The sequence below is a fragment of the Notolepis coatsorum genome, assembly GCF_963971535.1.
Source record: "Notolepis coatsorum genome assembly, chromosome: 2".
Taxonomy (NCBI): Eukaryota; Metazoa; Chordata; class Actinopteri; order Aulopiformes; family Paralepididae; genus Notolepis; species Notolepis coatsorum.
Window position 1 is genome coordinate 58,894,111 of NC_140166.1, and position 22,006 is coordinate 58,916,116.

The window sequence follows — 22,006 nt, forward strand, 5'->3', positions numbered from 1 at the left end:
GTATTTCTCCTCCCTCCTCTCGGGCACGCAAGTAGGCCACCGAGCCGTAGGCTACTTCGGAGGCGTCGCTGAAGACGTGCAGGTCCATCTGGCACGTCTCCGGCCTCACTGTGGGTGGGAAGTAGCTGCGGCGTATGTTAACACCTGGGAGTGAGCTGAGTTCCGTCTCCCACTCTCTCCATGTGGATGCAAGGTGTTCGGGTATGGGGTCGTCCCAGCCCTGGTCCTTGTCCCATAACGCTCTTACAATCATCTTTGCCCTGGTGGTGTAAGGTAGAATACATCCCAACGGGTCATATTGTCTGGCGAGTGTTCTGTATACACTCCGTCTGGTGGTCGGTAGTGCAGTCGACCTTCCCTGCTCCTTGGTCAGGGGTGTGTGTTTATAATGGAGCGAGTCTGTTTTGAAGCGCCAGACTAGTCCTAATGTCATTTCTTGGGCTTCTCCTGGGATGGTCGCCATCCAGGTCTCGCTGCTTGCTGCCTTGTCCTCGGGGGAGAGGCTGCGCAATACTTGCGGGTCGCTGCTGGCCCACTGCCTGAGATCAAAGCCGCCTTTGATCAGGGAGGCGCGGAGCTTGAGTAGAAGGGCCTCGGCTTCTTCTGGCGTCGAGACGCTTTTTCGGACCTCTTCATCAGCTGCTGGGTCCTCTGCGACGTGTTTTTGCAGTGCAAACGTAGCACAGCATGGGCTGCATGTGGTTCCGAAAGGGAGGACTTCCCATTGATAGATGGCTGGTTGCTCATCCCCGATCCTCTCTCTCCATAGGAACCGCAGCAGGGGCTTGTCCTCTGGGGAGAGGCTGCGCAATACTGGGGGGTCGCTGCTGGCCCGCTGCCGGAGATCAAAGCCGTCTTTGATCAGGGAGGCGCGGAGCAGCGCACGACGTCGCCAGTCAATTTTCTTTATGTGTCCCGCTGTGATTAGCTTGTTAATCTCAGCGCGGTACACAGTCTCCTGAGCGGGGTCTCTGGCTAGGCGCCGCTCTGTGTTCAATAGATACCGCTCCGTCGCTTCTTTTGGGGTGTGGAAGGTAGGCATACCCTCTCGCCTCAGGAGTGGAGTTGCGTATCTCATCACTCCGTTGACTTTGACTCTCTTTGTCCCTTGCTCGAGGAGTGCTATAGCGTAAATGTCTTCCTTGGAACGAATGTCTTTCTTTTCGTTCTTAAAGGGCATTGTCTCTAGTGTCCATAGCCTCTCGACATGCTGTAGGAGGGTGGTGTCTTCTTCTGTCACTCTGGAGTGGAGGCAGCTAGTGGCTGCTATTCGGTTAAGAGACTTAGCGAGGGGGCCTTGTAATGTCCATCCTAGGCGGGTCTCGACTGCTGCAGGACAGCCTCTGGGCCCTGTGTGGACCCGGTCTATCGGGACTATGAGGTCTGCATGGTCGGAGCCTATCAGCAGGGTCGGGGTGGCACCGTCTATGAGCGGTATAGGTAGTTGACGCAGGTGCACATATTTATCCATCAGCTTGGCGATGGGGTAGGTGTACTGCGACAGGCCTATTTCTTGGCTGGTGAAAGCATTAGTAATCCTATACCGTCTCTCTGGCTGCCCGCTTGCTGCGATAGTGAAGGAGACATTCTCGCCCTTTATCGTCTTTAGATCTCTTCTTATTGTCCGAATCGTCATCTGGTTTTCGCTCCCCCGCAGCCCCAGCTGGGCCGCAGCGGACGCGAGGAGAAGGGTCTTCTCTGACCCGTCGTCAAGGACGGCGTAAGTGTCCATGACCTTATCTTGGTAACTCAGTGTTACGCGGACCACCTTTAAGAGCACTCGGGCGCCCCCGCTGCTGGCGGGGTCAATGTACATAACACTTGCCTTTGTGCTGCTTGAGGGTGCAGGCTTTCTTCTGTTACTGTCGTGTAGGACATCTAGGTGGGCTCCGTCACACCGACTACACCTCTTCTTTAGGCGGCAGTCGGCTGCCATGTGACTGCGCGCACATCGGTAACAGCGTCGGTTGGACTTTATCCATTGACCCACCTCGTCGGCGGTCATCTTCTTGAACGTGTCACATTGTGACAACCAGTGTTCCTTTTCGCAGTACGGGCACACCATCTTCCACTTCTCTTTCATCGAGGGGGTACTGTGGTTCTTGCTGCTCGGTACTGGTTCTGATTGGTGCATGACGGTCACCAATCTTCGGCCATCGTTTGTTCTCCTAGGTCCCTCTCTGGAGCTTGGGGTGCTCCGCATGAACGTATCCAACCGTAGGCTGTTGACTTCTCTCGCTAGGAAATCGGCTAGGTCTAGGAGGGATGGCTCGGGACCGTTAGGATCACGGTGGTCTCTTTGCCGCCTGAAGCGCTCTTGTCGGGCGGGCGGAAGCTTCTCTAAAATCCTCTCGACATTAGAGTTTGCGTACAGTTCGTGCATACCCTTTTCTCTTTGCGCCCCCAGCATCCCTACCAGGGATTGTACCTTGATAGACAGGTCATCTAGTGAGCGATTGTCTGTTGCTGGGGGTAGGCGGTCAATATGCCTTATCTCTTGTATTACGTAATCCCATATGCGTCCATATCTTTGGTCGAGTGCTGCTAGAGCCGCTGTGTATGGGGTAGTAGAGGTGGCATAGGCCAGCGCTATATTGTGCGCTCGGGGCACCTTGAGGTGCTTCAGTAGGATAGCATACTTGTACGGTTCGTCAGTTACATCGGACATCATTGTCTCTAAGCACATTCGTAGCTCGGTGTACTGTGCTCTGTTCTCGTGGGTGAAGTCCGGAAACGTCGGTGTGCCAATGTATGATGCCATGGATGGCTGGCACATCGGTGAGCGTTGGAAGAGAGGCCTCCTAGGCGAGTCTCCTCTTACGCCTCTTGGTGGGCTGGTACCTGCTGGGTACCATGGCCCGCGTATCCAGGTGCTATTCCTCAGGGCTGGTCGTGCGTCAAGCTCACCCGTGAATTGAGTCGGGGGTCTGTAGCGCAGAGCCGCGGGGGTAGAGCCTGGGCTGTACTGGACCTCCTGGTCCTGTGGAGTTCTGTGCTGCTGTCGGGCTTGACTCTCCTCCTCTCCCTCTTCTTCTTGCTCTGGCAGGTCCTCTAGATCCTGTAGTCGTCTATTTAGCCTCTCCGCGGTGTAGACCGTTTCTTCCTTGTAGCTGGTCCTCGCATGGACCGGTCGGGGAAGGAGTTCGGAGGGGGGTATAGGCTCTCTCTGGTGGTCGGGCTCAGGGTCGCTTGATCGGGTAGGGGAGGGTGCCCTTGACCCGTGTCTTGACGAGGCCCTGGAACCCCGTGCGGAGGGAGGGGGTGTCGCCCTGGCGATCAGCTGCTCCATTATCTGCGCTTGTAATCGGTCGCGCTCGGCTTCGCGCTTGGTGAGAGCGATGTCGCGCTCTGCTTCTCTTTGGGCACCGGCAGCGGCGCGCTGGGCTTCGGCGGCGGCGCGCTCTGCTTCGGCGGCGGCGCGCTCTGCTTCGGCCCGGTCTCTTACCATATTCTCTTCCGTCTGAAGGCGTCTAATCTCTAGACGTATACGATCTTCGTCGCTCCGTTGCTGCGCTTGAAGGCGTTCTCTTTCCATGGAAGAATGTTCGCGCTCGCTAAGCATCTGTGCTTGGAGTCGATCGCGCTCTGTAGAGGCTGCTAGGCTGGCGAGGAATGCCTGTGCCAGCATCTTGTCCGCCCCGCTGGGGGAAGACGCTGGTTGAGGTGATCCGCTCCTGGCAGTACTCGTTGGAGATCTGTTCTCCTGTGGCGAGTCCTGGAGATCCATCTCCGGGGTCTCTTCTTCTTGTAGCGGGTAAAGTTCCATCCCTGGAGAGCTGTCTTTATCCTGGAGCTCTCCGGGGACTACTTCTTTGGTCTTGGCGGGGGGTAAAGTCGTGTCAGGTCCCTCCTGGTCCCTACCGTGAGCTTGGTCAGTTACATTAGAACCCACTAGGGCCTCTATTGGCGGGGTAACCTGGGCGATAGGATCGGACATAATTTTACTATCTACTTTTTCCGCGTTTACCGTCTGTAGAAGGCTAGGTAGTATATTGGCAACGTAATCCTCTAAGTACTGAGGTGTCTGCCGTCTACGCTGCGGGCGATCTACTTTAGGAGAACCGTTTTGTGGAGTGTTCATCATAGGCCATGTCAATATTAATACCACTATATTAATATTACACTAGTTACCCTCCGGCTCGAAGGACCAATTGTAACTGAGGGGTACAATTCCCTGACTGTATTGATAAGTATGGTATCATTAAACCACTACCGCTTTATGTACTTTAATTACTGGCCATACAGTACACGATATATGAATATGATGAACACTTCCCACAATGAAATCGGTTCCAGTCAAAGGTATTAATCAAGTATTTAATGGAGCAAAAGGTACATAGGATACTTTACATTATTCTTTGAATGCACTTGTAAGGCAAAGGAGTATGCGTAGGCAAATCAATAACGAATGTCCATTCTCTGGTTACGCAGGAGGTAATTATACAACCTGAATCTTAGGGAATTATATCTATGGTACACTGGTAATATAGCGGGAGATACTGGAAGGGGTTCCCACTGGTTGTAAGCCAGCAGGGGGGGTAGAAGATCTGTCGGTAGTAGGACGTCTGGTCAACGATGACTAGGGAGACTTCAGGTACAGAAGCCGGTGCAGTAGCCTCTTGATCCACAGACGAATACAGCTTGGTTCTCTTGTAGACTGTAGCTCCACAGGGAAGAAAGCTAGTCGGCCTCAGGCTCTCTGGGCGCCGACTCGACTTGACTCCTCTCGGGGTAAATCCAACACGTGCAGGCGTCGGCGATTATCCGCTCCATAAATCACAGGACCAAAGCAAATATATTCCAGCCGCAAAGGGCTATGTAGTCGTCGGGTAGATTAATCCAGTGTACATGTCCATACGGCTCTCGTCTAGGTCTCCTCGGGTGAAAGCGCCATGTGGTCGGCCCAGCCTGGATAAGAACTCTAGCTAATACGAGAAAGCGTTGGAGATGCTGGTCACTGTAGAATTCTAACCGCACGATACACTATACACAAATAGACTATTAAAGACTTAATAGAAATATGTCGCACTCGACGGTATAGCGCCAAACTCTGACAATTCAGTTACTAATTCGCACGCGGTCTCGATGCTCTATTCTGAGGCCAAACAGGCCATACTTCACCGCACGTTGTATCGTGGGTGAGGCTTCAACTTATCGGTAACATGCTAAGGACGAAGGGTAAGGAGGTAAGGGGCTAAGGGGCTTCTACATTCACCTGCGCCGTATTTATACGCACGGTGAACAAAACTAGTTCCACTCTCATTTCTGTCGCGTATCCCTGGGCAAGGGCGGGCATGTCCAGACACATCTTGACGGTGACTTTGAACCTGGCTCCGGAGGCCGGTCCCTGGCACCGGTGGACCGCTGTCCAATAGGAGAATGAACTATTATGGTCTGGGCTAAAGGGATATTCCGTGTATATGTACAAGGAATATACAGGGGATATCAAACGATATACAAATACTATGCAATATATATCAATAAATAAATATATATATTCGGTTTAATCTGATCCTTCGTAACAAGGGGGATGATACAAGATGGCAGTGAGCCACGAGGAGATAACAACAGATAAAGAACCAGGAAATGACACGTCAACTAAAACACCATGGAGGAGGAGTAGGTCGCCACCTAGTGGCGGAGGGGGGGTAGTGCTGGGGAGTTTTCATTACCCATAGGGTAATATTTAGATATAGGCCTGTACTACCATCTAGTGGCGGAGTGGGGGAGTGATTCGATAGTCAATCTAATGAGCACAGAGAGTGGATTATTATTATAATAATAATATTAGATATAGAGTTTAATTAGACAATGGATTAAATAAGAATTGCACAGAAAGATGGTGCAGTGATTTGAATGGGTTAATAAAGAGGGAGTTAGAATTCCAGTGGGGCCTTCTCACACCTAATAGATAGGCAGGGTCTTCAGAAGACACGTCACCAGAAGAACTGGCGCGCGCTGGGGGTCAAACTGGGATGAATCACTAAATGTAAATGAAGAGTTGCGCGGAGTGGGTATCGGAAACTGCAAGTGTCACGCCGGAAGACAACAAACAGGGAACCGCCCTGTAAGATGGATAATAGGTGTGGAGAAGGTGGTAGACTAATAGCAAAACAAGGGAAGTCGAATGTACAGACGACTGCCGGTGTTGTGTTTCTGCTTTCAAGGGGGGAATGACACCGACAGCGATGGAGATGACCAGGAGACAGACTGGAGGAGGAGGAAGCCGCAGGGGCCAGGCACCGACGCCTGGTACACAGATCATCCACGACGAGAGAGAGGAGACGGCGGCGGTGGAGGAGCAGATGTGGAGAGGACAGCCAGAGACACTGAACAGTAGCAGACCAGGGGAGACATTTTTGCCTAGGGGACCGCGCCCTGGGAGGGGGACCAGCTCAGGAAAGGAGCCGTCACTGAAAGGGGCCCTTGCCCTAGAAGACGGGACCGGCCCAAGATGGGAGGTGTACTGTAAGAGGGAAGGGAGCGCTCTGATTTGGACGTGGGGTATCTAATAGGGGGGCCGAAGGGTTTAGGTGTGTCGTTTGAAAAGTTGCAATCTGTGTTTTTCTCTGTCTCTCTCTCTCTCTCCTCCATGACCGTTGTTTATCCTTTCTGGTTTGGTGATGCGGGTAATGGAAAACAAAAGGAAAAAACAGCAGACGGCGGGGCCCTAATTGTTATGAGTCTATTTTTGTGTATAATTAATTGAAAAACCAAGTAGTCTTATGATTCTGAAGGTTGATTAAGAATCAAAGGGGGGAATGAGAGATTTGGGGTGCTTTTTCAATGTATGTGATGTATAGATTGGGGGGAGTGACCACAGCTAAAACGGTGCCGGGTCAGAGAGGTCGAAGTGCATGCGGACGGTGGAAGCAGGAGACGGTGGTTCAGTAGAGCAGGGTGATTGTTGTGAGGCACACTGCCAGCGAGAGAATGTTTGTTGACATTCCTTTTAAGAACATCTGAGATAAGAGGGTGTCTCCCAGAGCAGGAGGGAGAGAGGTTCATCTTAATGAAAGTTTAATGGTGTTAAAGGTTATTTAGCAGTTGTCATGACAGTTGACGTCGCATGACAACCAGAAGGCGGGGCCGTCGTTGCGATGACGAACATCTATGAGTCGAACGGTGTTTCCGGGTGTAAGGCAGACTAGAATCTGACCGAGAGCGAGTAGGACTGAGATCACACAAGAGGACTCTCTCTCCTCTTATCACGAGAGGGGGGGGGGGGGGGGGAGGGGGGGGGAAGAATGCCACGACATCAGTAGCTTCGGCTAACGCGAGGAGGGTTAGGCTAACGAACAGGCCTGAACACTATTGGACTGAATCACAAAAGGACGATAGACGAACACACCATTGGATCATTAGAATAGACTCTCCAAGGACGATATAATTTGATAACATCTGATAACATCTGATTATGAGGTTCTGTTTATAGCAATAAAACAACGCTTTTCCTCATAAGGTATCTCACGGTGTCGGAGTGTCGAATTCTTACGGAAGTGGAGAAGTATTATGGTTTATGGATTGCACTAACGGGGGGAGATAAGGATCTTATCTACCAGTATCGGAGACGTCAGGACCATTAAAAGTACACAACGCAGAGGAATTGGATGGAGAGCCAAACAGACGAAGACGTGATACTGGCCAGTTTGATCAGAATCTTACACACCTCTATACATTAATAACGAGCAAAATATCTAGCTAAATATATCAGCTAGGAATGCATCATTTGCATCATCAAAATGGCTGCCTGTAGCTTATTTTGGCTAAAATTAAAATTAGTTATTATATTCAACCTAGAAAGCTGGCTTTGGTGTTGAACACAAAATAAATGACCCACTTATTGTGGTCTTTAGGCCTACTCATCATCATCTTCAGGATCCTCTGGGAGAAACTTGTTATGTGGATTGTCACATTCATGAAGTTGACATGGTCCACAGACAGTAGTACAAGGTAGTCCATATTTTCTGCATGAGCAGGGAAGTGTCTTGCAGGCAGTGGTACAGTTACAATGAATGACCTTCAAGAGACTGTCTGGAGCAGCATTCATTGTTGACATGAGTGGGACAAATCTATTGTCCTGCAGGTTCCAGCCCCAGTCTAGAGCATCTATACCATCATCTGTTCCCATCCAGACCATGACCTGGTAGTATGCTCTACGACAGTGGAATTTGGTAGCAGATTCAGTTGGTGGTAGACGTTCAGGCGTTACCGTTGATGAAGCTGAGACAACCTTCTTGCTGAAAATGTTATATCTCATTTTTCCAAGCGAATCTGTGCACTTTCCACCAAAAAAGACAGCCATTGCTTGGCACCCAAGGTCATCGATCACATCTGTTGTCTGGTTTGGTACAGTGAATGCATTGGCACAAGCCTGAAGGACAGGATCCCCTTTTACAAGTTTTTGGAATGCTGTCTTTTTGCCAACTCCGAAGATCCGGGAAGTTGTGTCACAGCCAGTCACAGTATGGATGAACAGCAACTGAGAACACACATCCTGTCCGAGTACTTCTTTCAAATGGTTTATGGCGTACACTTTAAAACTGCCATCAGCTTTCGACTTGTCTGATCTGAAATAAAGGCCCTTGCTATCTCTCTGTGCATAGTAAAGAAGTAAGACGAGGAGATCAGTATCTTCTCCAATCAGCGTCGTGGTGTGAAGAAGAGATGATCCCACTGCGGCCCTTACTATGTCTACATCAGCATCTCCAAGTGAATTGACCACAGTGCAATCCCGTTCTTTCAGTTCATCACTTATCATGTGGATCAGTTTCTGTTTATTCAGATCTCTTGACAGGAACTCCTCCTTCTTACCTGAGAACTCTGTCTCAGCAGTGAAGTTGACAATGGGATGAATATTGTTTCCTCTTCTTTGATGTGTGTTGTCTTTAATGGATGGCCCATCCTCATAGCCATCAAACACAATGGTTGTAGCTGAGCCATAATGTTGGATGGTGAAGTCTGCATATGACTGTGCAATTTTACCATAGCTTTGTCCGTGCTTCCATTGTATTCGGTGAAGGAGTGAACCACCATCAAGAACATAATGCTCCGTTTCTGGTACAGAATCTAGGATTGCATCACTTGCATGATCACAGATTGCGTGCGCTAGTTGTGGTTTATCAGCTTTGCGGAAGACGTTTCCGGCTTCAAAGAGGGCAGGAGGGAAAGGACTGAGTTTGTAACGCATAACCTCCTCCAATGACAGCTCTCCAGTTTGGGAGACAATAAGGAAACGTTGAAAAAGAAGTGCAGAATCAATGATTCGATCAGGAGCAACCTTGATAGACGATTTTTGTCCAAGGGTTATGGCTTTATCCTTTCTACTAAATGAAAATGTGAATGCCGGCTGTCCGATCATTTTGTGCATGATGTTGCGTCCAACAGAGTCATAATCATGCACGTTCACTCCATCCTCAGCGACAACACCTGTAACAACATTCCTTAAAGAAGAGTCTGGAGAGAAAGGTGAACATATAGCAAGTTTTGAAGTGATCTTCTCCAGGTCAGCAGCATCCCTTTTCATCCTTGCCTCTGTTGAATCCTTGTGCTGTTCTGATGTTGTGTATGTCTGGTTTGAGAAGTCCTGCATTGCGGTGTTATACTCTGATGTTATGCCCTTTGACATTGTCCAAAGGGATCTCTGATTGTCGGTCATTCCACTTCCATGTGTCATCCCTCCTGTAGTCTTCAATGACCTCATCAATGTTGTTTCGATTACAAGATCTGAGCTGAGGCCTGCCCATGATTGGCTGCTGCGACGGATAACATGAAAACCCTTTTCAAATTGTCTGAAGACATCTGGGTGGTTGATGTGAAGCTGACTCATCTCTTGGACATAAAAGTGTGCCGATTTCAAGTAATTGTAATGCCCAGCCGCAGCGAATATCGGCATGCATTCAGAAACAGCGCGTAGGTGCAAAAGCCAGGAACCTGTGCGATCTGCTGTTATCAGTGACCTAGCAACTTCTAACATGTGTTGGTAATTTAGCCACAACTGACTAGTTTTGGATCTAGCACACAGTTCCATCTTCCTTTTTCCCAGCTCTTCATTTATTGTAATGAGGGTCTCTGATGTGAACACTGTTTCCAATGGCATTTCACCCTTAACTATTGAGGTATACATTGCTTCAGACTGTTCAACCATTGCTGCAAATTCATGACTATCATCTACCATTTCTGATATTATCATGCGGTTAAGACATTTGTCAACCAGAAGATGGCCACGGAATGCTCTCTGAACTGATTTGCCTGGCATCATATGGGCTACTGAGTTCTCCCCATAGACTACCCCTAGAATGTCCTTAAGTCCTGTACTGTCCATCAGTGTACCAATTGCTCCTAGCAAATTCATAAATGTGTGAAATCCTCCTAGGAGCAGGACAAAGGACTTGAGGTGACTGCACTGTGGTGAATCTAGGATTATCTCTGCTGCTTTCCAATATAGGGGTTGGTCAAATGTAACTACTGGGGCAAGGTGGTGTTTGGATGCCAGACCACAAATGAACTCCAGTGTTGACAGAATGCATGTTTTGTCTCCGGAGTACATGTCTATCATTGGTAAGTATCTCACTGAAGACTGCCCTGGATGTTCATCTCCCTTGTTATGAATAATGTGCATCATCCCCTGCCAACCAGGTGTAGGCTGTTTGAAATTGAACGATAACTCCCAAAGCAGATCAACCATCTTGTTACATTCTGCGAGTCTTGGAAGTTCTTTAAATGTGGTTGTAACTGAGGGGTACAATTCCCTGACTGTATTGATAAGTATGGTATCATTAAACCACTACCGCTTTATGTACTTTAACTACTGGCCATACAGTACACAATATATGAATATGATGAACACTTCCCACAATTAAATCGGTTCCAGTCAAAGGTATTAATCAAGTATTTAATGGAGCAAAAGATACATATGATACTTATATTACATTTGATTGCACTTGTAAGGCAAATGAGTATTCGTAGGCAAATCAACACTGAATATCCATTCTCTGGTTACGCAGGAGGCAAGTATACAACCTGGCTCTTAGGGAATTATATCTATGGTACACTTAATGATATAGCGGGATATACTGGAAGGGGTCCTCCCGGTTGTAAGCCGGCAGGGGGGGTAGGAGAGCTGTCGGTAGTAGAACGTCTGGTCAACAATATCTAGGGAGACTTCGAGTACAGAAGACAGTGCGATAGACTCTTGATCCGCAGACGAATACAGCTTGGTTCTCTTGTAGGCTGTAGCTCCACAGTGAAGAAAGCTAGGCGGCCTCAGGCTCTCTGAGCGCCGACTCGACCTTGACTCCTCTCGGGGGTAAATCCAACACTCACAGGCGTCGGCGATTATCCGCTCCACAAATCACAGTACCAAAGCAAATATATATTCCAGCCGCAAAGGGCTAAGCAGTCGTCGGGTAGGTAATCCAGTGTACATGTCCATTCGGTCCTCGCCTAGATCTCCTCGGATGAAAGCGCCATGTGGTCGGCCCAGCCTGGATAAGAATCTAGCTAACACGAGGAAGCGTTGGAGATGCTAGTCACTTTAGAACTCTAACCGCACGATGCACCATACACAATAGACTATTATTAACTTAATAGAAATACGACGGTACAGTGCCAAACTCTGACAATTCAGTTATTAATTCGCACGCGGTCTCAATGCTATTCTGGGGCCAAACAGGCCATACTTCACCGCACGTCGTATCGTGGGTGAGGCTTCACTTAGTGGGTAACAAACTAGGTTAACTAACTTCTGTATCCACCTGCGCTATATTTATATGCACGGTGAACAAATAGTGCCACTCTCATTTCTGTCGCCGTATCCCTGCGCAGGGCCGGGGCTAGTACAGACATGTCTTGTCGGTAACTTTGAACTTGGCTCCGGGGGCTGGTCCCCTGGCGCCTGGTCCTTTGTCCAATAGGAGAATGAACTATTATGGGCTATAGTAGGCTAAAGGGATATTCCGTGTATATGTACAAGGAATATACAAGGGATATCAAACGATATACAAATACTATTCAATATATATCAATAAATAAATATATATATTCGGTTTAATCTGATCCTTCGTAACAGTGGTGTCTCTGCAAAAGTGTTTGGCAAAGTGATAATCTATTATCACAACTTTTGACCTCTGCACAAGATTCAGTTCATTAATTCTGAACCTCGGAATCCTTTGGTCTGTCTTCTGTCCTGGTGTCAAGGCAGCTATCATGCCCATCCCATGAAATGTCCCTTTCCCATCAATTGTTAGAATATTATGATCTACATTGTCTGCAGCAAATAAGACGGTCGTGTTCAACACATCAATATCCTTACCAAGCATGTTTGGTGCAGTACAATTTGCAGCATTCATTTCAAACCTCTGCAGTTCAGAATAGGAAGAGCAGAATCCCATCTTATTCAGCATATCTACAATGAACCGAGACCGGTTTAAGTGGTGCATTTGCACTGCTAGGCCAATTTGCAAAGGGGCAAGGACAGCTCGTGGTCGGACTGCCTGTATGATTGCGTGGCCAATACTAGCAATTTTCTGCTCTGTCTCTTTACCGACAAACAAAGCTTTTAACACAATGTGGAGTGATTGTGGAATATAATCAAGGGCATTCTGTAGTTTTAGTGTCTCTGTAGTCGGGTACTCATTAACAGGTGGAACATTAGTCATTATGTCACTTTTTATGAGTTTTGCAGCTGTTTCAAGTAAGTGTCTCTTCTCAGACTCTTCATCACTGTTTTGTTTTGTGTTGTTATAGTAGGATCTGATACTTTTTTAGTAAGCTATTTGTATTTGTATAGTCATTTTAAGCTCCTGGGCGCCAGTTTGGACGCCATCTTGAAAGTGATGCCTTTCCGGAAGGTGTATTTTCCTAGATTTTTAGTATGTTCACAAGCATGTCTAGAGGTACCAGAATCAAGTGAAAAATCATAGTTATATATTTTTTTCTATTGAGATATATAACCATTTTAAGCTTGGTCTGCCACCATTTTGGACGCCATCTTGAAAATTAAGCCTTTCTGGAAGGTGTATTTTCCTAGATTTTTAGTATGTTAGTGAACATGCCCAGAGGTACCAGAATCAGTTGAGAAATCCTTTGCACCATATTCTCAATTTGAGATATAGCCATTTTAATATCTCCACCGCCATCTGGGACGCCATCTTGGAAATGGCGGCTTTCGGGGGGGTCGATTTTGGTCGACTTTTAGTATGTTATTTAGCACGCCCAACACTATCGGAATCCATCGAAAAACCTTTTGTATCAATTTTTTTTGGGTTAAGTGCTTTTTTTTCATAGATTGACTCGCCTATGTGTAAAACGTACATCTAGCAATAGTGCTGGAGTCGAATGCAATTCAGATCAAACGGTTAGACTAGACGTTGCCGATGAAATGTGACTCCAGACCCAGCAATAGCATATCAAACTTAAAAATGTTGTCAGAAACATATATGTTCAACTTTAGGTAGAAAGGAGAAGATTTACAGTATTTTACAAGCAGTTTGCAGTAATACACGCGGAGATCTCTTCACACGCATATACAAGCATATTATTAATTAGGGCAATTGTGGCTGCAATTGTGGCTCGTTTCAAAAGGGAGGGTTCTTGCCACAGCTGAACTACAGAAAAAGGCACAAGGCACATATTTCACATTTTCTCAGTGTCTGGACATTAACCCTTCATTGTGTGAAAACAATGCAAAACACAGGAAAAGGCCATTTTCACAATAGGTCCCCTTTAAATGACACGCATCTCATCTTTGTGAAGACCTGGCGAAGACGAGGTCAATGTTAGCAAAAAAAAACAAAAAAACAAGAAAACATTTGCTAGCTATATCATTATGGCTCTCTGCCTGGTTCTTGCCAAGTCTAGTTGTTTTCTATAATCCACTACTTTACACATTCTATACTGTGTATAGTTACAGCTAAATGGGGATTGACCACGCTGGTGCTCATGTTACAGACTCTGACACACACACACACACACACACACACAGTCACACACACACACACACACACACACACAGTCACACACACACACACCCACACACACACACACACACACACACACACACACACACACACACACACACACACACACACACACACACACACACACACACACACACACACACACACACACACACACACACACACACACACACACACACACACACACACACACACACACACACACACACACACACACGTATTCTCATGAACCCGGCTTGCAACATCTGTTATGTTAACGTTATGGTTAGGGATAAGGTTAAGGTCAAGGGTTAGGTTATGGCCAAGGTTAGGGTTAAGGTTACGGTTGGAATTAGTTAAGGTTGTGGTTGTGATTAGGGGCAGGGATCCATTTTGCTGCACACACACCAATTCCAATGAAAAGTCAGCCCTTGGGGATAGCCTGCTACACATTTCTATAACCTTTATTTACCCAGGCAAGCAAGTAAGAACAAATTCTGATTTTATTTATTGTCAAAAGTATGCATAATGGTGTGTTAATTCGACAACAAGAGATATGTAATGTTAATTACCTGAAATTATTCCATTTTTGGGGGGGGAAACCCTGCATATATCGGTATCGGTTGATATCGGTTGATATCGGTATCGGAAATTAAGAGTTGGACAATATCGGTATATCGGTATCGGTAAAAAAGCCAATATCGAGCATCCCTACTTTATATGTATCTATTATTAAGGAGATTTGCGCCACATTCAATACCTCATTTGCACCCTACCCCAAGTTTTGTACCTCTGCATTAGTGCATTCCACCTCACTGTTACTCATTTTACTCTGTATTGTATATTGTATATATTATGTATATTGACTTTACCTACTTTTTACTTCAAAATGTTTACTTGCTTTCTCTTTACTGTATGTACAGTAGCACACTCTCAGGGGCTCAGAAGAAACAAGCATTTCATTATAAAGTATCCTGTATTTTGTTGTGACAAATAAAAACAAACTTGAACATGCACGCAATAGGGTGACGGGTACATACGTAGTTCTGGGCCAGGTCAGGGTGGCTCCGCTCGATGCCGTCATCCAGGATGGTCACCACCACGTTCCTGCCGGTGTAGCCGCGCTGCCAGGCCGCCAGGATGTTCATCTCAGACCGACACCGGTGACTCTTGTCGGTACAGTGCTGTGGGGGGGGGGGGAGGGCAGAAGCAACCAGAATCACCAACGAGAATCACCAACCAGGCGCTGAAATGTCACTTTACACTACTGTACCTGCCAAAAACGAATGCATTCGAATTAATTTATAGAGCTACTGTATAACATTCTGGAACAGGCTTCCACAAAATCCCACAACATCAAGTAAATACAGATTTAAGAAGAAGTACATCAAGGAAAATAATAAACTGATTCTACACTGATTTTAATTTTGGGATATGTAATTTTGTATTTTATAATATGGACTTTGTAATGGTGTATTTTGCAATATGTGTAATATTGTATCTTATAATACTGTGGATGTTAAGGATATTATGATTTTTTTATACAGTTTTATGTAATGCTTTTTAGATATTTGTGTGCTGGATAATGTTCTTAATGTTATATTTGTACGTCTGGACCCCAGGAAGAGTGGTGGTGAAGACTCATGGGGATCCAAAATAAACAAACCTTTTAAAACACAAAAAGTGTGACTAGGTCATGAATGACTAGGCCGACCGTAACCTGGAGGGCCGGATTCAAACACTATACCTACGGGAGAAGTCAAGGGCAGCGTGTAAATGTGCGGAATTTCAACTCTTGAAGACTAAAGACGGTGTTAATTAACCAACTAACAATCAAAGGATTATTTTTTGAACAAAACATTTCACTGAAAAATCCGCAACGTGACAAACAGAGAAGGTAAAGACGACTTTGAACTGTTTAAACTGTTAACAGTAATCCAGAACTATTTTATTGCACTGTAAAAAAAACTATATTTTATCTATTCTATTCTACTATTTTTATTGCACTGTTTTACTCTGTCTATTTTATCTTACTCTTTTTATTATTGTCTATTTAAAACTTAATCAAACCATCAAATGCTTTTGTATATAAGAATTTGTTCTTATTAATTGCTTGCCTGGATAAATAAAGGTTAAATAAAATAAAAAAGTTTAAAAAAGAATGTGCTCATTTTATGCCTGTCTTTTTTCTGTTGTGAAGTACTTTGAGCTACAGTTTCTGTATGAAAGGTGCTATACAAATAAAGTTTATTATTATTATTATTATTATTATTATTATTATTATTATTATTATTATTATTATTATTATTATTATTATTATTATTATTATTATTATTATTATTATTATTTTCCCCAAATTGTTGCCCTGCGAATTAAGATATTCCTGAATTGATCCCCTTGGGGAAATTCAGGCATCATAGCAGCATGGGGGAGGGTATAATGTAAAACAGCCTCTTTTAAATCTAGTGTTGTTTTGTTTTGGATCTAGTGGTGTGTGTTGTTTTGATGCCAGAAAGGTGGGCATGCCACCAATGCAACGATAGATAGAGTAACGCTAGAGTAATGATAGAGTAACAATAGAGTGCCCCATTACTGATTTCAAGGCCCCTTTTGTGATTTGGTTGTAGCATAGCAACAATTGCTAGGTAGCCCGACTGCTAGCTGGTCCTGTAGAGTTAGAGCCTCACGTTCTCAATACCTCCTGTCTGATCCCAACGTAATCCTTTAAAGGAGCTTATTATGGGAAATTGGTTTTGCCCAGTCTTTGTATGAACTTGGCAGCCTGACATGTTATTTAGTCGCAGTAGGGTTTGAAGTCGTCAGATTAACAAGCCTAAACAAGCCGTTCACAATTACTTCTCCTCCATGATGTCACAATTGATCGATTGATCTTTATTTATCTCGAACACAACAAACGTACGAATCGCAGTAAAGATCACCTACGGGAGACTGCAATTCGAAACTGGCCCCTGTAGATGTCCTAACCCAACCCCCTCCAATGTACAGTAAATGACCAAGTATGGTTTTGTCAATATTCCAATGTACAGTTTTGCTTGTACAGTTGTACAGAGTCCGCCACCCACCCCTCCAACCCAACCCCCCCCCCCCCCCCCCCAACCCCACCCCACCCCACCTACCCAACTTCCTCCAATGTACAGTTTCTACGTCAAATGTATATACTCTCTTTCCTGGACTCTTTTTGTATCACAAACAGTACTATATTTGCCAATATGGTATGTCATAAATGTATAGATGTAGCAGTACTGTCTATCTGTATGTCATGTGTGTCATATATGTTATGATGAATTGAAAATGGGGGACCCTGATGTAAACAAGACGAAAGTCTTTCTCTGGTCTGCATCCCCTTAACAATTGTATGTACTGAGCTGTACTGTACTGTACCCATTCTGCAATCTGTTAATAATGTTTTCAATCAATCAATCAATCAGAAATTATGTAAACGCAAACAAATTAGTCCGTCTTCATCCCTAGAAAAAGGAAGCACAGCTTATCTAGTCCTGCCCCTTTCTTACACTCTCATAACATTTCAAATAAAACTCTCCTACTACCTAAAAAAACAAGGTTAAAAACAACAATTTTTTGTTTTGAATAAATCAAAACATTCCCTGAGAGTGACTGTCTGTGCTACTGTATTTTATTGCTTTGTTTCATTTCCACTTGTAGTCCATTCCATAAAGCTGCCCCACAAGCTGAAATGCACGTTCTCTGAGTGGTGCGGATGTAACAAGTGTCAAATGAACATTGTTTTATTATTATTATGAAGGATTGAAATGTCACCAAATCCTATGTTTACAAATGTTTAATGTTTACAGATGTTTATTATTTCCTTATACCAAAGACACTTTTATTTGAACGTCACTTTGAGAAAGTTCACGTTCAAGAGCTTTGCCTTCCGGTTTAATTATTAGCGCGGTGTTAGAGGTAGCCTTTTCCGGTTTGGGGTTCAGTTTGCAACATCCATCCAACTTGGAAGGTACGTTTGACTATTGTAGCGCGCAGCACTTTATGTATTACTATGTTGTATATATATTCTGAATAAGAATTGAATGTTAACAAATGATAATGTTAACTCAATAGTGTTGTGATGAATGGTGTGGTTAGTTTAGATGCACAATTGGATGTTTTAGCCGGTGTATTTCGCCGTTGGTCACATAGTCAATTCATTGTTCTCTGTCAACAGACTTGACTTGAAAATATAAATGTGACACGGTTCTCTTGTGGTATTTCAACCACCATTTTGATACAGGTATGTGTGTTTTAAGATGTCGATCTATTGTGTAATTTGTCATTCACGTTTCATGCATTGCTAATAAGATTAGTATGTTAAATTACTATGTGAGATGTGGTTAAGCCATGCGGTCCATGTAATGGTTTTGATACAAGTTGCAACAACCATCCAACGTGGGGGACTTGACTTGAAAATGTAAATGTGACACTGTTCCCTTGTTGTATTTCAACCACCATTTTGATACAGGTGGCTCGTCTCCATTGAAGAGCACCAGAAATAAATGACTGAACTGTTGTCCATTGGTTGCTGATTCTTCACGTCACGTCACGCCCAGAACACAACGCAGGGAGCACGTGTGTTAGCCAGACCTACACACAGAGCATCCGTTACACGGACAGTAGGATATTTTTGTTTGTTTTGTATATTACCTGGCAATCAATCGTTTCTGGCTTTATTAAACATGATTTGAGCAGTTCTGAATTTCAATTGTCAAAGTTAAAAACAATCCATTAGTATTCTCACGATACCCAGTGTGATTTATAATCCTTATTGCTATTTTTTTGCAATGTGCATATCTTTTGTACAGTGCTTTTATAGGTATTCCCCCCCCCCCCCCCCCCAACACAATAGGTTAGATACGGTCAAATAAAGTGTGTGCAATGATTTCTGATTCAGGATGTGTCTAGTTTTGCCCAATATGCCAAAGCTTCTGGCAATAGGAACAGAAGCTATTAATTAGCTTTGATTAATCAATTAGCTGTGTGCTTTTTGGAGCCAGGAACACTGTTTACTCAGTGTACTGCCCAGAAATAGGTCCCCTTTAATATGCTAATAATAATCAGGGGGGAGGCAGGGGGGGGAGACAGGGGGGGAGGGGGAGACAGCGGGGAGACAGGGGGGGAGGCAGTTTAATTCCTGACCGGTTCAGAAGATCTGGGTAGGCGGGAGTGAATAAGGAATGCACTTTCCTCCCTCAACAACAACAACAACAACAACAACAACACTTTTTAACACTACACCATTTTTGCATTTTGTACTTTAGTTTGTATATTGTATATTTTGTATAGTGTTTGGTTTTGCACAATCTCAGGAGGCTCATAGAGAACCAAGCATTTCACTGTAATGTACGAATGTGACAAATAAAACTAAACTTTAAACGTGAAACTACAACAACAACAATTAAAAGTGCCCCTGATAAAAGTGTCCGTATATAATTATATGACCCCAAACTGCTCAGCCCAATGGCCAATAGCAGAATACTGTGGTGTGTGAATGTATGTATGTATGTATGAATGTATGATTGTATGAATGTGTGAATATCGTAACTCTATGAAGCAATGTGTAGCAGCAGGGTCAAGAGCAGTCAGTGTTAAGTCAGCCTTCCCTGGGTAAGTAAAGGTTAAAAACAAACTCTCGGTCAGGCAGACTTCAGCGTGTCTGTCAGCGTGTCCTCTGTGTATAATCAGAGAGATGGCGTTTCGCTCGCGTCAGACGTGTTACTCACAGCCCCACTGCCAAACAGAGGGTTCATCTTTATTCAACGGCAACGCACTAGCTGTCCTTGAGACTAACATTTTTCATTTTAACATCATCCTCCACGGTTCCTATAGTGTCGGAGCTGGAAACACCAAACCTCTGAGTTGTCTTTAAGGGTACTGTATGTTTATGGAATCTGTAGATTACATATAGTCCCCATACTGTATGTCTATCATTATGCTGCTACGGCAGAACACACGGGTGAGTTGCAATACATGGGAGAGAGAGAGAGAGAGAGAGAGAGAGAGAGAGAGAGAGAGAGAGACAGAGAGAGAGAGAGAGAGAGAGAGAGAGAGAGAGAGAGAGAGAGAGAGAGAGAGAGAGAGAGAGAGAGAGAGAGAGAGAGAGAGAGAGAGAGAGAGTGAAGGGAAAGCATCAGCAGCTGGATTTGATCCAAGTACATCTTTGCCGCCAAAACTCCTCTCTCTTATTGTATTGTCTCTTATTTTATTTTATTGTACAATCCACTTGTTTTTTTGGTCAATTTAGGCAATGTCACTAACTCACTCACTCGCTTGCTCACTCACACAGTCACTCACTCGCGGTTACCGCTTTGCCCCAAGTAGATGGTAAATGGTGCATTTATATAAACGGCTTTTATCCGAAGCGCTTCACAATCTGTTCCTCACATTTTACCCACTCACTCACACGTTCACACACCGACGGCAAAGGCGACCACGCAAGGTGCCAACCTGCTCATCGGGAGAAGATGGGGTTTAAGTGCCTTGCTCAAGGACACTTTGACACGCTGCCCGGGAGGAGCGAGAATCGAACCGGGAAAAGTCTGGATTACCAGACGACTGCTCTACCTCCCGAGCCACTGTCCCCCCAAGTGGCCGTTCGCAGACAATGCACTTCAAGTAAGCCACGCCTCTATGGCACTGAGGGCCAGATTTGAGGAACAGCGCAGAGCAAACTGCAAGGTGGTGAGAGAACGTGCTGTGATTGCACTGTGCACTCATTCCACGTCTAACTCACAGAGACAGTAGTGAATTGATCTCAAGCTCCGCCCTCTTTTCTTGATCCTCCAATCTCAACCGTTGCTTCCCTCTAACAAGAGTTGTGATTGGAGGATCAATCACCGCGCCTTGGGTATGTGAAAGGCGCTATATAAATTCAAGCCATTATAGGGAGATGTAGTGGTTACGTCATTGCTGTTTCCGGCCGGTCCACCTAGCAAAATTGCAACGTATTTCCCTATTGCCCATTTCTAAATCGTCTCGGTAACTCTTAACATATGGGATGTTTTTCGGACTTTTTGCAACCGGCACTTTGGCGACCCCTAGTGGCTCGGTTGTTCATATTTTGCAATACAATATATATATCGAATTGAAGGCTTATTTGTTGCCTGTCGATAGAGACAAAATCCGACAAAATCCGTTCAGCGGTTCTCGAGTTACATGCCGGTATTTGAGGCTTGTTTAAAGTACACGGTATAGCGCAAAATACCACTCAGGCTGCAGTAGTTCCGTCAATCTAGATCCGATCTCGAAAAGGATTGTGGATCGTTGTAGCCAATGAGTGTGGCTTCCAATGATACCCCATGTGGGGATGTGTGAATCCGGGATCTAGGTGAACAACTAAATTCTTTAACAGGAAGCCAACTGAATTGAAGTCTATGAGAAAACTGAGTTTTTCTTTGTACACAGTTTACCAAAATCACTCCTAATCACTCATTTCTGAATGGATCTTTATGAAATTTGGATATGTACTACATAAGGCTTCAGGCTATGGCTCCGTTGTAAGCCATACCACCTTCTGGGGAAATACTACCTCTGGACTACTAACTACTACAGAAAAACCTGAGTAACAAGTTTTTTTACAACTCACGTTCAGGCCATACTTTTTTTTGCAAAAAAAGTATGCAGTCCTCAAAAACGAAAATGACAATGACCAGGGCCCTCATTCATCAACGTGACGTAGAAAATGTTCTATTTCCATACTTAAGCACAGAATTTAGAATGTGTGCACGCACAAAAAAAACAGGATTCATCACACGTGCGTACACAGGTCCTACGCACACCTGTCATGATAAATATCACCTTGGTCCTACGCCGAGGCTCGTGCACACTTTCACGTATTTGCATACCGATTAACCATATACGGTAATGGAACACCCCCATGAAATATGGAAAAGTGGACTAACCCAAGCGAACTCTGAGAGACTTCACTGAGAGCGAGATTGATCACAGAGGTCCAACCGAACTTGAACGTATAATCTTCGGTGCGCCGGGAGCCAAGGATGTTGACTGACCCAGTCCTG

General features: G+C 45.1%; 1 protein-coding gene across 1 annotated transcript in view; it reads right to left on the bottom strand.

Annotated features, from left to right (window-relative positions):
- Positions 1 to 22,006, bottom strand: part of pcsk6 (proprotein convertase subtilisin/kexin type 6) — a gene marked incomplete at its 5' end in the record, with an annotated part of 408,343 nt that overhangs the window by 345,518 nt on the left and 40,819 nt on the right. The window contains 1 exon segment of the mRNA XM_084308170.1: positions 14,964 to 15,142. Coding sequence (XP_084164296.1) covers positions 14,964 to 15,142 — 179 coding nt within the window.